Raw genomic sequence first — 11,536 nt, 5'->3', positions numbered from 1 at the left:
CACGAATCGTACTTGCTACTCGTGCTGCTTGGTAATCCGTATAATGAGACACGCGTTTTCAAATGGATAACGGTGGGGTTTGGATTTGATTGGCAGTCCGCGACTAGCCGACATCAACATTTTTGATCATCGAATAAAACTGAATCAGAATCGCATGATGCTGAGGAGTAATTTTGTTCTATTTCTTGATGAGGGAGAAGTTTAAATCATCTAATAAATTGATTCTATCGAAGAGAAAAAACAGTGCATAATTCACAATTACAACTAGAATGAGTGATACTGATTTTGCTAATAATTTCCGAATAAATCCAAACCAGTTTGCTCTCTGTGTTCCCTTACCGTCTCTATTAACTCCCCTTCTGTCATTTTTTCTTAAAAAAATTAAGAAAAAATTTGCTAGTCACCCACACGTGTGGCACAGCAAACTGTGTCTGAACTATATCGGTACACGTCTGTGAGCTCATGCGTGTCGTGTCAGGTCGCGCTGTGTCCTCAATCTTGTAGATTACAAAACCCCGTGGTGTGCTACTATACGTGTCCCAAGGGTTTCTGATGTTTGTGTTTTGGATTGGTCATTTTGGTTGTAGACGTGTCCATTGAGATGAAAATGGGATTAATTCGAAAACAAGATGTTGCTAAACGTTAAGAAGCATGAAATCATTTGGAGGCCTCAATTCTTCCACCAAGTGAATTTTGTAAAGGTGCAGCCTCTAATCTTTGTAATAGATGTGAAATAATAATTATCTATGCACGTTTGAAGCAGCAGAACGCTTTGAAATAAACAGGTCAGGCTCTTCACGATCGACTGAGTAACACTGTCGACGTTTTCGCCTGTTCTAGAACACCTTGGGTGCCTCAATTTTGGTTTAATCACTGTTGATCAGGTAGCTTTAAACTTCTCGATTTTTCTAATCAGTCGAGTGCTTAGTGCATCATCCAAGTGACAAAAATTCTACACACTACAGTCACCGATTTCTTTTAAGATACGCTGTATATACAGTATATCTGAAAAAGCTGATAACATTTCATGATTCATCTTAAGAAAGTTACGCTTTATAGAATCTTGTTAATGTAGAATTTAGAAATGGAATGGTAGATATTTTTGTCAAAAAATATGAATATGATAAAGAGTAAAGCATATATGTGAATGTAATAGATGAAAATATCACGTTAATTAAACCAGGCGAAACGTTTCCTTGTAATTTACACTGATGTAGGTATTATCAATTCTGGTTAGGTTTAACTTGCAAAGATACGAATTGCTATGTTTATATAATCAAGTTTCAGGATCAAAGGGGATAAGTCAAACTCCATACTTAATTGACTAGCTGCTTTTAGAGAGGTACAACATTTAGCTGCTATCAAATCTCGAAATTTCATTAATAGTTTAAGAACCTTCTGAAAAAATGGACGTAAAGAACTTGTCAGAGATTCACTTGGTTATTGGCAGAAAATTACAACTGTTATTGTTAAATGGAATCTAGTAAGGTACCTGGGACGAATAAGGTTTGACTATTATTTTTTTCAACTTTTAAAAATTTGATGCCATTTTATAATGTATTTATGAAGCTTTGATATTACGTTAAAATATTCAGCATATATCTCTTAATTATTTATTTTTCAAGTTTTTTTAAGTAGATATTGGCCATATTTCCCACAGTGGTTGTTAATATGCCCATAATGGTTGGGCTATGACGGAACCCCTACCGTACGAACATTTCAAATGGCTCGAACATTTTGATAACTTGAATGTAATGGAAATAGCAGACGATGCTGAGGAAGGATTCATTTTGCAAGTGGATCTAAGAGTTTACATGATTTACATAAACATATTCAATTTTGTCCTGAGCATCGTATACCGCCCAAATCAAAATTACCGAAATTATTGACAACTTTATTAAATAAGAAAGAATATACATTACACTATAGAAATTTGAAGCAAGCACTATAACATGGGTTCGTTTTGAAGAAAATTCATGAAGTTCTTCAATTTAAACAATCAAAATAGCTGAAGCCATACATTGATTTAAATACTAGTTTAAGAGCAGCAGCTACCAATAACTTTAAACGAAATCAATTGAAACTTGCCAACAATGCAATTTATGGTAAAACTCTTGAAGATATTAGACGTCATCGAGTGGTATCGATCGTAAATAGATATGAAGGAAGATATGGAGCGAAAAATTTGATGTCTAGTCCGTGTTTTCAAAGTAGAACCATTTTTGATGATAATCTAATGGCAGTAAATTGAGAAAAACGGAAGTAATATTCAACAAACCTATATACATAGGTATGGTTATTTTAGATTTATCAAAATTTGTATGTACGATTTTCAATACAATTTCATGCTAGCAAATTTATTCAAACATAAAAATATTTAAATTGAAATCAAGTTCATATCTATACGAGAATAACTCTTTTCTTCCTAACTTCATTAATTTGTATTCAGGAAATCATTGGTTAAATATGCTGAATAATTTTTTATAGACATTCCATTCCTACGAATGAAGACGTTTGCAGAATTTGGTTGCAAAGAATAAATAACCCCAAGTTAATGCTTAATTAATAATATTAATAATGCAGTATTATCACATAGAATATGTGATATACATCTTGAACCAATTTGTAGAAACCCCAATGGCAGGTTAAAAAATTTTTCACTGTAAACTCTACATTTACCTGGTAAGTACTTATCCTCACTGTGACAATAAACCTCTTATGAATCCTAGTGAAAAGTTATGCGGAGGAAAAGAATTGCTATTTTTGTTTGTAGGTTACGAAAAAGATGAAAATGATATTTTTTGGGTACAGTAGCAACCATCTTCATTTTCAACTCCAAAAAAGCTGTTAGGTAGGTATGAATTGTAATATATTATTTCCACAAAAATCTTCCTGTTAATTCTTCTAGTCATATAATAGAGATGCTAAATTGTTTGACTCATTGTACATTTTGGGTATAGGCATTAATATATTCTAGGGAATATAAAAAATGTTTTATATGCGCCTTCAGCAAAATTCTGTGATATTTTTAAAGTTGTTCTGATAAAATTTTCGAAAGATTGCCCCAGTTAATCAAATCGTTAGGCATAAAAAAACAAATATTTCGTTTGTAGGATTTGACAGACATTTCCTCAATATTTTGTTCAGATCATAAGGATTATGTAAATATGTTTGTAAATATTAGTTTTAGCATATGCATATTTCATTACATAAGTATTATTGATAAAATTTTGAAGGGCAAAGATCAACAATATAAAGACTATGATGTTGTGATGAATATGGCATATGTTAAATATAGGGAAAGCTGTAAAAAAGACAATAGTAATCATTAATTAATAATGGTTATAAAATCAGTTTTTTATATACCATTGTATGTACCATGTACAAACAGAAACATTTTTTAAACATGCCAACATCTCACAGTTGACAGTTCCAAGCCCACTAAAGTGTGGAGGAAAATTTTTTGTTTGTGGATATAGTTATAAAATGTCAAAAACAAAATAAAAATTGTAATAATTGTGACATCCGGTACATATGGCACAGTATAGGACAAACGGTTTAATGAAACAACGAGAACCACCTATTTCCTCCACCTCCATTCTACCTTGAACAGCGATAAGCGCAAGTTGTCCGAGTCATCGATTCCGCCCTCAAAGAAATCAACTTTGTTGTAAAGTATAGGCTCAAGTTAATATATTAGTGTGTAAATTTTAAGTCCAGTGTTTTGATATTTTTAAAGAACATAATGGGACATAACAATAATCATCCTGTGTTTCAATATTCCATCTACCTATTTCTTATGTAAACCATTTAATTGTGAAGTTTAGGTGGTCGGACCTGGTTGTCACATAAATTGTAAATGAAACCAAAATATTTTACTAAATACTTCATTTAAACCGCATTTTAATTTCAGGTATTTATATTTTCTTGCAAACAACAATATTTGAATTTGAAATGTTAGCAAAATGAAAGTATTTTGCATAATACTTTTGTTTCATTCACAATTTGATGCGACAACTAGGTTCGAGCATTTAAAATTACTCCAGTTATTTTTAAATTTTCCGCGTAATTAGCATGGACATAAACCTTAGATCAAATCTTTAATTATAGAAATATTTTTTCTTGGTACTAACCAATTTGAGAGATGTCGCTAGGATCGAACTTTATCAGCAAATTTTTATTTAGAGTGGCAGATCTATCGAGTATATAATCCATAGATAAAGGATAGTGGGATATAATCTTAGGTGGCTTGTAAACCTGATAATGAAAGTGCCAATTAATAAAACTACTAGTAAATAAATATAGTTTCAATAAAACATATAAACAATAAATTGAACAGTAAACAACGAAACATGATGTCAGAAGCGTAGTCGAAAATCGCCGACATCTTAAAAAGAATAAAAAATAAAAGTTAGACTGAAGCCATTTTCCCTCCAATAAATATAATGAAAAACGAGAAGTTAAAAATAAGAAAATCGTACCGTATTAAAAGTGTAGTGAAAAATGGAATACTTCAAGTCTCTGGAAGCGTTTAACGTACAGAAGTCACATGGATGGCCCAAATGGAAGCCAAGATTTGAAATATTTTTGTTAGTTTCAGGAAAAAGCATGTGAGTAAAATGAAGATATGTTAGGTTAGTTGGTGTTGACTAATAAAATTGTGATTTAAATGAAAAATAGGCTATCAAAGAGAAAATTAACATCATTTATAAATAAACAATTATAATTGAATATTTATTATTCAATAGGACAGAAAAAATTGTTATTGATTGTGATAGGGATGCTAACTTGAAGGTGTATCGTAAATCAGTTTCTTTTGTTTAACAAATTAATTCCAAACATTCATTTATTGTGAACATTCAAATAAATCACCATTAATAAAATGAATAATTGAGGAATTGAAGTTGAATTAGAGTTGAATTAGATGAGCGCATATTGTATTATCAATTTAAATCTGTTTATATAACTGATTGAAAATAATCTACATCCAATTGATATATGTAGTGAAAAAGGTTCTATTAGCAGCTGTTTTCAGTATGGCTGGGGATTTGGATACTTTTGCTGGTTGTTACTCTTGTTTTACTGTGTGTTGTTAAGGCAATCGGGGAAGTGAGTGGCATAGTGTATGTAACCAAATTAGCACATTTTATAATTGCAACAGTTATGATCATTAAAACATGAATACCTATATTTTAATAATGAAATCAATTCTTGGTCTGCTGGAAGAAAATCAGAAGTGAACTTTATAGTTCAGTATTATTATCAACTTATTTTTAACTAATTTCATATTATACTTAATGTCCACCAAAATAAGTAAATGGGTCAAATATAAAAAATACATAAGTGAAGGGCAACATAAAGGTGGCTATTTATTTATTTAGTACAACGAACACTATAAGGGTAGTATAATGGTTGTATTCACAATTTACTAGAGTTATGTTGTACTATATAATATTATTCTTTCCTTTGGTTAATAAATGTTAACATGCATATGTCACTTGCATTGTCAGTAATGTTGTTGATAGTAATGGTATTATTTACATAGGTTGGATCACAAGAAAACAATATGGTTCATATGGTGATCAATGTGATATAGATCCCACTAAGGGGGTTAAGAGCAGAGACGTAGCTACGGCTGTATCAGCTGTATCAATGATATAGGGCCCCCAGGCTACAGAGGCCCTTAAAGTATTACAACTGGAGTAACTTCTATCTTCTACAAATGAAGTGATAAAAAATGCTTCCAGAAAACTGTCGGCTAAATACAGTAGAGACATCTCAGTTAATTTTTAGGAAAAATAAATTGCTCTCAAAACATGCTTAAAATCTGAAATTTAAAAAATTCCTTACACTGAGGAACTCATGGAATTATTGCCGATAAAAGTCAATAGCCCTTCATCAAGTTTTCCAGAGGTAATAACAGCATGCTTTCTATTCTTGACACTTCCAGTTATGACTGCAACAGCTGAAAGAAGTTTTTTAAAATAAAAACTGATAAAAAATTACATAAGGACTTCTATGGGGTAGGAACGGCTATTAGACTTTTCACTGTTGTCTTTCAGGCGGGGAACCGGTAACACTAAAAGTAAATTTAAATAAATAGAACGTAAGTATAGGAATAAATTAAGCTCGGTATGTGTGGATTCCAATTGCCGAAACGATGTGAAAAAAAAATTATTAAAAAAATGGGAAAATGTTTCACCTTCATCGCGGATATTAATTTTTTTTATGTATTCGACAGTAAATAATAATTATGTTTCTTATAAAATTATTCATGTTGATGAATGTTTTTTTCATACATAATATAGTTTACTATATATATTTACATAGACTATATAGTCTTCATGGTTTCTATCTATATATTTATTATTTTTCTCTAGTTCAGGTAAGGTTGTCACTAGGCATTTTAGAAGGTACAAGCAATTATGTCCCTTCAGTTTGCTTCACCTTCAAGTGTCGAATGTTTCGTCATTTCGTTTTCTATTTTGGATAGAAGTGTTGCATCGTTATATTTTTGAATATTATCAACTCATATTGTTTTTTTGGTACTGTGTCGTAGTGAAAATTAATTTAGTGTGTTGTAGTTTTTGGTGAAACATTTATATATTTGGGTCAAATTTTACTATTTTCTTATTGTAATTGCAAAATGCCTCAAGCATTTGGTAAGATAGCAGAATACATACTCAAAAAAATATGTAATACCACAGCGTCAGAAATACATCTAAGTTTTGATAGATATTTTTCACCCTCGATTAAAGATTCAGAAAGTTTAACATGAAAAGAAAATGACATACAATTTGCAATCGCAGGAACTCTACAGACTACACCAACTGATTTCAATAAAAGTTTAAGTAACCCTAAATTTAAAGATTCATTAGTACAATTTTTACATAAGCATTGGACATTTAGCTCCATTCTCAATGAAAAAAAAATTTTTTTAACAGTTCAAGACCAATGCTTCGTTTACACTTATATTAATGGAGCTGTATCGCGGACATTAAACGAGGATTATACAAGTTATCACGAAGAAGCTGATACGAGAATTTTCTTCCATTTGAAAAAAATTTTTACCTCACCAAAAAATTCTCATTAAATCTGTAGATACTGACGTGTTATTCATTTGTCTCGGAAATATTCTCAAATTCGAAAACCAAAAAATATGGATAACAAATAAATTAGGTAAAGAAATTAATTATATAAGTTGTACAGATCTTGCACGAGGATTAGGTCCATCACTTTGTAGAGCTCTTCCGGGCTTCCATGCCTTCACAAGTTCTGATTATACAGCAGCTTTTGTTTGGAAAGGAAAAATCAAACCCTTCCACATTATAATACAAAATGAAGAATACCAAAATATGTTTGAACATTTGACGGATCTGGAAGACATCAATGAGGAAGAGAAAACAGATCTTATCCAAATATTTACTAACGAAATGTATAATATAGACAAAAATAATGTTTATAGTGCAAGATTTGAATGATTCTTGAAATTTTTTGCAAGCACCAGTGACGTTCTATTTATTTAAATAAAAATTTTTTGATTCCGTTATGACGGGACTTTCAGTGTTACCGGCTCCGGGACTATATAGAGGCAGAAATGTTAGAAAAACTATAATCGTTTTCAGCTATAGATGATTTGATAAATCAATTTGCCGAAAAAAGGCAAGAAAAGTGTACATTTAATTTGAATTGTTCGGCTAGCTCAATTTCTAGGAAGAAGTGATAACATAATAATCAATAATTATTCATTTTAATTTAATGCAAGCATTTTTGTTTCTTTTGTGAGAAAATTTTACCCTTCATTTGGGCCACCCAACTATATTTGATACAGGGTCCCTCTAAAGAACGCTACGCCACTGGTTAAGAGGTTCTCTTATGTTCTAGTTCCATCACTAAAGATATTCAGAAATGATTCAAAATTACATTTGAAATATTTCTGAGCATAGGGGAAATCATTTCAGAGTGAAAAGTATTGAATATTTCTTGTAGAACATTGTGGGACAGGGTGAAAATTGTAGAATGATTTGATGAATATGAGAGATTTTGGAATTCGTTAAAAAATGGTGGTATTGGCTTAATTTATCGATTATATTTAGGCTGTGAATACATTAGATGACGTAATATTTACAAATGTGTATGATTGCATTTTGAAATGGAATTTTATCCGTTATCAATTAATACTTTCTCACTCAGTATTATCACAGAGTGGTTCTGATAGTCAATCTGAAAATATTAGTTATACACTTTTTTCATTGAAAAAAGTAGTAGTAGAATTTTTAATAAAAAGTGTATTATTTTAGAAGGAAACAGCAGATAGGATGCATAATATTTATAGTAATAATTAAGTTCGGTGGGTGTACAAGAGAAGTTGCCAATTCGAGAAACTTATGAGAATGGGGACTTCACTTCACTGTTAAGCACTTTACTGTTAATATGGAAACTGGAGCACAAACGTAAAGAGCAAAGAGAAGGTACAAGTACAAATTAGTAACATATCAGAATGTGTTAGATTAGTATTTGTGTGAATTTTTGTGACGGAAAAGCTGATTTTTTCTATATTTTGGATTTATTTAAATCACACAAGTCTCATTCTTGTAGGTGCATATATATTGATACATTCAATCAGATATGGAAGGACATTGTTGCATTCAATATGAATTATTAAAACTGTTACGTAACAACTGTTGAGGAGTTATACAAAATTTTGAATGTGAAAAAAATATGTTAGAAAAAGTGATATTTTCAAAAAAAACATGTATGAAAATGTTTTTCTGTTGAATAATTAAATGGAATGTAGAAATTTTTTTTATTTTGAGGGGGAAGAAGTAGAACGTGAAAAGACCCCTAACTTCAACTGAATGCTGACAGGAGTGGATATAAAATTATTACAAAAGAAAAAAATGTTCTTGCTTTATCACCAGTAATAAGCAAACGGCACATTTTGTGTCACTTACCTGAAGAAGTGTTTTCTTGTTTTTAGGTTGAAGTAGTCACTTGAAACTGATTTGCCGACTAAGATGTTAAAATGTAAATAGTAAGAAATAAGATTAATCACAATGAGTATTTGCTCTTTGATCAATGTGACTTGAAAATCTTACTAATCCCCTTTTATTCGATATGTAGTAAGGAAGCCGCAAATAATTATTTGTTTAGATTCAGTACAAATGGTGAGTGTAATACATTTTATTATTTTTACCAAGTATTTTTTTTGGAGTATTAACAGATATTAGATGTTATTTCACCTTTACATTAATGCAAAATCACCTTTTAAGGAACTAACGTCCTCATTTAAGATGAAATTGTCACGTCGGTTTTTTAAGCATGGCTCAAAAAACAAATTAGTTGAATTTGACCATAAATTTGTAAACTAGAAAATATTTTCCAAAAGTTGGTTCTATTTTTGGAAAACATCAATTCAAGTTTTTGACTATTCTAATTTAATTTTCGGAAGAAAAAATTTCAACAATTTTTTTTATGAATTTTTGAAGCAAAAACCAAGAATCTATAGATCGAATATTTTAAAGAAATAAAAAGAAATTTCTAAAAAAGGAGAAATTAGATTTTAGATATTCACAAGGGACCCATTTCTATAAAAGAATCGCTTTGATATGTCATTTCGTCATGAAGAATTGATAAATATATGGTTCCGTAATAAAAATTTTTGTTCAACTCTTTGAACCCTTTCAAAGTCGAATTTTGAAATTCGCAGAAATTGGTTTTTAGGTATTTGTACGGAGAAGGTTTTAGTTCAAAAACAAAGTCGTTATCTCAATTAACGGCCGAGAATGACGAAAAAATCGAATTTGCAAATATATCCCGTTTTTCCCTTTTAAAATGGAAATTTCGCACCACCCTTGTATCTAAAAAAATATCTGCCAAGTAAGTCAATATCATTGACCACCGCTCGTCGCGCAACCTTTCGAGATGGCTAATACTTTCAGACGAATTGAAGGTCTGTCAAAAAAACCTTAAGTTCCTCGCGCAATTCGTACAAACTGGTTAAAACCCTTCTCCTGGAAAGTCATCTCACTTCAGTGTATAGAAGGAGTGATTGGTGCTTACTTTCTATGTCTTCACCCAACTTTTTGAATAGTTTTGATTGCAGTGGACGTATTTTCACAAAATTGACGCATTTTACGGATCGATCAAGGACTTGTTTTAAATCAGATGGCATTCTCTTAACAGCAAGAGCATCACGATGTAAAATGCGATGAATGCTAGTACAATTTGGCGCAACAGTTTTGAATCTTGACACTGTTTCTTTAATTTTTCCAATCACGGCTGCAGCTCCATAGCTGCAAGCATCAATACCTTTGTTCCAATCGAACATTGTATTTATTTATGTATTCATCAATGACTTTAAAAATTTCTTCTCCAATCGTATTGGTCTCCATAGGTGAACAGAGAAACAAAACTTCTTCGATACATCCACCAAATGGATATCTAACAAAAACCAGGAGTATTGCTAATCCGGCAACATCCGTACTTTCGTCCAGTTGCATTGCAAACGCATTGCTCTCTTTCAATCTACCAATCAGTTCATTTTCGATGTGATCTGAAATTCTAAGAATACGGTCAGATATGATGTTGTTCAAACATTGAACTCCTGCGATTTCCTTGGTTGAATCCTCTCCAAGCAATGCAGATAACAACTTCAGTCATGAATGGTTTTCCTCAGTCCTCGGCTATTGAGTGATGTTTTCCAGCTCGTGCAATCCTGTAACTTATCATGAATGAGGTTTCCGTTGCGTTTTCGTTATCGGTTTTTGCATATTTTTGTAAAGAGGCCACACTGATTAGTACCCAGGCGACGTTTAGGTTTTGCAGGTGCCAGACAGCTATTAAGTAAAATCTTGTTGCGAACGACACATTTCCCGTTAGGATTTTCAGCACTGCCTCCGGTATAAATCCGTAGGGCGAATAGGACTTATATTTCCTATTTTTTGAACTCTTGACATTCAATTCAGTCGGTAGATATTGTCATTTCGTTTTGCTGATTCTATTCAACAGAAGAGTCTTCCGTACCCACTCCCTGAAAAAGTTGCACACGCGTAACTTTCGCAATTAAAAATAAATTATAAAAACGCAGCTTAGTTATTGTAAGGTTATCCAAGTACATTGAATTAAATTATGTTATTTACTATTATTGTCTTAGTAAACAGAAATATATTAAGTAAAATTGACGCTTTTTGGTAAAATTATTAAATCCATAGTATTAGATTTATTATTACAATATGTAAAAATATTAAGACTTTGTACAAATCAAATAAGAAAAACAAATAATAATTTTTTCATTATATTAAATTATTTGTTACAAAAAATTTAAACATTATTAGAACTAGAGGAAATAGGAAAACAATCTAGATCATCATCATCCTCTAACAAATTGTGGCTGCCTTCACTTTCTTCCGAGGATCCCGTATTCACCGTAAATTTAAAATGATCTAGGGCGTCATCAAATAGATTCTCTTTTTGTATAAGTTCATACTCATATTTTTTTGTATGTCTACAAATACAAATTTCTGTTCCGTCACAA

The 11,536-nt window shown here is 31.3% G+C and overlaps 1 protein-coding gene across 1 annotated transcript; it reads right to left on the bottom strand.

The window, feature by feature from the left end:
• Positions 1-6,045: 6,045 nt before the first annotated feature.
• LOC130451893 (zinc finger BED domain-containing protein 5-like) lies at positions 6,046-10,330 on the bottom strand. Its single transcript, XM_056791247.1, has 3 exons — positions 10,063-10,330; positions 8,955-9,012; positions 6,046-6,079 (listed from the first exon to the last, which is right to left on the bottom strand). The coding sequence occupies exons 1-3, from the start codon at positions 10,328-10,330 to the stop codon at positions 6,046-6,048; spliced, it is 360 nt and encodes a 119-aa protein (XP_056647225.1).
• Positions 10,331-11,536: the final 1,206 nt, after the last annotated feature.

Source organism: Diorhabda sublineata, chromosome Y (assembly GCF_026230105.1).
Source record: "Diorhabda sublineata isolate icDioSubl1.1 chromosome Y, icDioSubl1.1, whole genome shotgun sequence".
NCBI lineage: Eukaryota > Metazoa > Arthropoda > Insecta > Coleoptera > Chrysomelidae > Diorhabda > Diorhabda sublineata.
The sequence above is the reverse complement of the archived record's forward strand: the minus strand, read 5'-3'. Positions and strand labels throughout refer to the sequence as shown.

Bases quoted from the DNA above. Each gene is read 5' to 3' on its own strand.
- LOC130451893 (XM_056791247.1), bottom strand. From the start codon at position 10,330: ATGTTCGATTGGAACAAAGGTATTGATGCTTGCAGCTATGGAGCTGCA. The intron at 9,013-10,062 runs GTAAGCACCAAT...TTAACATCTTAG, and splicing joins GTTGGGTGAAGACATAGAAA to TCGGCAAATCAGTTTCAAGT. The intron at 6,080-8,954 runs GTAAGTGACACA...ATTTACTTTTAG, and splicing joins ACAAGAAAACACTTCTTCAG to TGTTACCGGTTCCCCGCCTG.